Source organism: Falco peregrinus, chromosome 5 (genome assembly GCF_023634155.1).
Source record: "Falco peregrinus isolate bFalPer1 chromosome 5, bFalPer1.pri, whole genome shotgun sequence".
NCBI lineage: Eukaryota > Metazoa > Chordata > Aves > Falconiformes > Falconidae > Falco > Falco peregrinus.
In genome coordinates this window covers 83,949,722-83,954,721 of record NC_073725.1, presented here as the reverse complement: position 1 = coordinate 83,954,721, position 5,000 = coordinate 83,949,722, and the positions used below count along the sequence as shown (strand labels likewise).

Sequence of the window (5,000 nt, the reverse complement as noted above, 5' to 3'; positions counted from 1 at the left end):
AAAAAACCTCATGAAAATTCCGCCCCACGTATTCCCATCTCCGATCCAATATGCACACACACTCCCCCAGCTGCTGAGGCTATTATTTTCCAATTTCAATTTGACACCCCAGCCTTTCATGCTAATTCTATTATTGTAGGAAGTTTATGTGATTTCATATCACTAGAAATCGGTAATGTATAATAACCCTTTGGGCAAGAAACTGAATCCCCGCAGCAGCCACCGGGAAAATAATTACTTTCATATCAAAACTCTGCAGGAGCTGGCCGGGTCCCGTAGCCTGCAGCTCCTAACCTCGGATGGGAGGGGTGGGCACCGGGAGGCTATAAATGAATAAATTTGTTAAGCAATAAACACACACACGCACACACACAAAGAGGGCTTAAAGAAAAAAAAATAAGGGGGGGGGGGGGGGGGGAAGAGAGGGAAGAGTCACACAGCCAGACCAAGCGGCAGGGAGTTTTAGAGCCTTTATTTATCAAAAATTTTACATATATAAATATTCTTAGACATTTTTGCATTTTACAAGGTTTTGAGGAGTTCCGTTGTTGTCGCGGTACAGTTTGTCACACCACAAAGTCCAGCTGCTGCTAAGCCTTAACAAACAATTTTCCTTTTTTTTTTTTTTTTTTCTGTTTTTACCCCGTTTTCTTTTTTCTCTTTAAATATAAAAAACAAAAAGCTCTAACTGATCACCTGAATCGACCTGTGATAAGCTCTAAGGAGAGGAAGAGCCGCTCTCTGGGCTGCGCCCCCACCTCCGGGCTGCGGGAGCGGTGTGCGTGGGGCGAGCAGGGACGCGCTTCCCCCAGTTTCTCACGGGTGACGGGAGCGGGGGGTGTCGGTGTCGCTCTCGGGTGTTTTTACTTTCGTGGGGTTTTGTTTGTTTTGTTTGCTTTGTTTTTTTTTTTAATTTGTTCTCGGCCCGGTCAATCCATGTCCACCTCCTCGCCGTCGGCGGGGCCGCAGTCCGATCTGTCCCTGGCTGTGCTGGCGTCCCGCGCCCGGACTGGCGACTCCGGCCGGGGGAAGCTGCCGCCCTCCGCGGGGGCGGCCGCCGCCGGGTCACCGTGCGCGGCGGCGGAACGGGGAGAAGCGCCGGCCGGCGCGGGGGGCACCGACCCCGCTGCAGCCGCCGCCGAGTCCGTGGGGCCGGGGCCGGGCTGGGCACCGGCGAGCGCCGGCTCCGCGCCGCAGCCGGGCGGGCCGGGGTTGGCGGCGGGCAACGGGGAGTCCCGGGGGGGCTGGCCGGCCTCGGGGCCCGGGCTTGGCCTTGAGGGCGGTCTGCGGGACGAGGAAGCCCAGGGGCTGGGTGATGGGGTAGAGCAAGAAGTGTCCTTTGCCGATGAGGGTGCGGGGGGCGCAGGGGGGGAGGCTGGGGAAGTCCGGGGCGGCTTTGCGGCGGGGGGGCGAGTCGGAGAGGAGGCTCTCCACGCTGAAGGGGTTGAGCTTGTGGAAGCTGCCGGCGCCGCGGGCCCCCCCCGCGCCCCCGCTGCCGTCCCCCGACGGGGCAGCCGCGCAGTCCTTGTCGGGCGGGCGCTGGAGCCGCCCGCTCCCGCTTCTTTGGCTGGGGTAGAATGGCTCTGCCGTCTGGTCGCAGGCGCCGGGGGGCGGCTCGGAGGGGGCGGCGGCGGCGGGCGGCGGCGGGTGGGGCGGTGGGGGCTGCCCGCGGGGCTTGGCCTCGGGCGGGGCGGGCGAAAGGCCCCCCCCGCCGCCGCTGTCGCTGTCGGAGCTGGGCGTGCTGTGCAGGGAGAGACCGCTGGGCGAGTGCGGATGCCGGCTTTGGCTTTTGAGGAGCTTCTTCTCGTGCTTGCGCTTCTTCTTCTCCATCTTCTCCAGCTCCTTGCGGGCGATCTCCTCGGGGTCCATGGGCTCCCCGCTGCACGTCGTGGGGTGGGAGTTGTGAGCCGGCCGCCCCGGGCCCTTCTTCGTGTTCTCTTTCTTTCTCCATTTGGCCCGGCGGTTTTGGAACCAGACCTACACACCGAACAACGAGAAGCAATTAACACCCAGAGCACCGGCCCCCGCGGTGGCTAGGGCCCGGGCGGGGGGAGCAGGGGGAGAAGCGCAGCTCAGGCCTCCCCCGTCCACCCCTCGAGGTGCCGGTAGCCCCCATCCACAGGACCGGGCGTCTGCGAGAAGGAGAGCAAGGGAGGGGGGAGGAAGAGATAACCACGCTTCTTAAACAGGGTAGGAGGAAAAGAAAAAAAAAAAAACCAAAACACAAATGGGGGGGGTGCACACTCACGCACACATACGCTGCACCCTTCCCGCACTGGCGCCGCGGGGAGGGGTCGGGATAACACAGCCCCCCCCCCCCCCCCCCCGCGGCCGAGAGGGCAGAAGCACCAGCCGGAGCCCCGAGCTGCAGGGCCGGGCCCGATCCCTCCGCAGCAACGCAGAATGCGGTAGCGCACAGCACAATAAGCGGGCCGGAGGCAGGGGCGGCGCGGGGGGGGTCGCCTCGCCCGACGGAGCGGGGTCTGGGCCTCCTGCCCCACACCGGGCGCCGGAGCAGAGGGTTTGGATGAGCCCAGAAGCGGGGTTTGGTCAGGTTTGTTATAGATTATGGGAGGAAAACAAGAAACAATTAAATTGCATCCCCTCTGCTCCGGCCTTGCTCCCGCCGTTCCCCGGCACCCGCCGGGCCTCGGCCCATCGGGGCTGCCAGCAGCGCAGTGCCCGGCCGGAATCAGCGGCCGCGCTCGGTGCCGGCAGCACGGCCCCGGCTCGGGGGCATCGCAGGGACGTCGGTGACCCGGTCCCGGCTCCTTCCCCACCGCCGGGCCCCGTCAGCCCCTGGGCACGGTGCGGCGGCGGCACTCGGAGCCGGCGCGGGGAAGGGGAAGGCGGCTCGGAACACACCGAGACGATGGAACCGCGGCGAACGGCGTCAGCTCACCACGGGGCACGGCCCCGCCGCCGGGGCTGCCGTACGGCCGCGCTCCCGGCACACGCAGCCGCCCCGCACGGCCGCGGCAGCCCGGCGGGACACGGAGCCGCCCGGCCTCGCCGCCCGCTCGCAGCCACCGCGGCACAAAACAGCATCGCAGGACCCAGCAACAGCCCGCACCGCGCCCACGGCCCCTTGCTCAGCTCCCTTTTTATATATATATTTTTTTATATTAATAGAAGCAAATAGATTGTTCCCCTCCCCATCCCGTACTACCGAGGGCCTGAGCAGTTCGTTGAAATTAAGTTTTACAAGTTCCACACGCTCTCGATGCGCCTACGAGCTTTATTGGCATTCTCCAGCGTACCCTGGCCCGTGATTAAGCCTCGTATTTGCATGCTAATTTCTCGCCCTTGACTCATTTAAGAAAAATGTTTACAGTGGAAAAAAATATATATATAAAAAAAGGTTTAGGGAAGCCAGGCTGAGATGTCACTTATCGGGACTCGTTTGCAAGATTAAAAAAAATAAAGTGAGGAAATGGTAAGAAAAAAAAACCATCAAGAACAGCAAGTGCAAAGCAGGGAAACAAAAGGAGAGGCCGGGAGGAGCGGGGCTGCGGGCCCCAGGCGCAGGGCCCGTCCCGGAGCGGGGCTGCGGGTCCAGCCGAACATCCCGGGGACCGCTCGGCGCTGGGAGGGGGCAGGGGAGGGAGGGGACACGGGATACGCGGTTTTTACCTGCACTCTGGACTCCACCAAGTCCAGCCTGAGAGCCAGAGCCTCTCGCATAAACACGTCCGGGTAATGACTCTCATTAAACGCCTTTTCCAGCTCCTCGAGCTGCCAGCCAGTAAAATTGGTGCGGGTTCGTCTTCTTTTACAGCCAGGACTTTCTTTGTTCCGGGTCACCCGAGTCTGAAAAGGCAGAAATACCTTCAGGTCCCTGGAAGACAGGCCTTCTCCCCCCCTCCCTGCCATTCACAGGAGCCTTTTAACTTTTGTGCTCGGTAGCGTTGGTAAAAGAGCGGGATTATACACACACCTGAGCTAAAAATGGGGAGGAACCCGATCTGCCCTCGCCTCCTCCGAAAATGTACTTTACAGAACATTTATTCCTGAAGGAAGCTCTCCATAGGCACTCAGCTGGCAGAGAGAGAGAGAGAAGTTCCAACATTTGCTCCAGCCACCAAAGGTTTAATTAAAAAAATAAAAATTAAAAGCCCCCCCTCTTTCCCTTCCCCAGGTCCCGTCCCCCCTCCCCAGCACCTGACCCCCGCAGACCCCCCGACACGGGCAGGCGCGGGGCTGGGGTGCTCGCAGCCTCTCCGGGTACGTACGTGGCCAGGCTGGGCATTTACAGCCCTAGCTGCACCTCTCCGAAGGTTTTCCACCAGGTGTGGAAATTAATAATATTTTTTATTTAGCCGAGGTGCAGAGAGGGGCTGCTCCAGGGTTAATAAAAAGGATGTTGGGGCGACGGAGCGTTTTAATAGCTGAACAATAGCGGTGCCACAGGCCGGTGGGGAGGGAAGAAAAACGCTTCCCTTTGGTTTAATCGTTTAAAAAAAAATAATTACTGGTCTTCATTCCCCAAACTCCAGCGATTCCCATTATTATTTTTAATTTTTTTTTTAATGGCACGATCCGAGCCCCCACCCCAGAGACGAACTTTGGAGAAGGCACCGGGCCGGGCCCGCTATTGTTCAGGGCACACGCGTGGCCCCGCGCCGGTGGGAACGGGGGATGCTCCCGGCGCTCGGCCCGGGGCCCCCCGCCCCGTCCTGGCCGCCCCCTCGGGGGAGGGGGGGAGGCAGCACAGCCGCCCTCCCTTCTCCAGGCACCCCAATATCCACAGATAGGGATGCGAGGGGGGGTGCGGTGCCTTTCTTCCTCCGCGCTGACACGCTCCTGGGCGGGGAGCGGCGGTTGGGTCCGGGGGTGGTGGTGGTGGGGGGTGTCGGGGTAGCGGGGGGGGGGGGGGGGGGGGGGGGAGGGTAGCGGGGCCGCTCCTACCTGCGAGCTTGAAGGGCTGGCTGTCCCCGCTCACCCCGCAGCCGGAGGGGATGAGCGGCGCCGGGTTGACCACGGAGGCGGCGCAGGAGCCG

General features: G+C 61.6%; 1 protein-coding gene across 1 annotated transcript; it reads right to left on the bottom strand.

Annotated features, from left to right (window-relative positions):
* Positions 1 to 929: 929 nt before the first annotated feature.
* On the bottom strand, positions 930 to 4,993 carry UNCX (UNC homeobox; the record flags this gene model as incomplete). The annotated part of the gene is given in 5 exon segments (XM_055806748.1): positions 930 to 1,268; positions 1,270 to 1,977; positions 3,634 to 3,792; positions 3,794 to 3,810; positions 4,909 to 4,993. Coding segments are annotated over 5 exon segments (1,308 nt in total), but the record flags the coding sequence as incomplete, so codon positions are not given.
* Between the last annotated feature and the right edge of the window lie 7 nt (positions 4,994 to 5,000).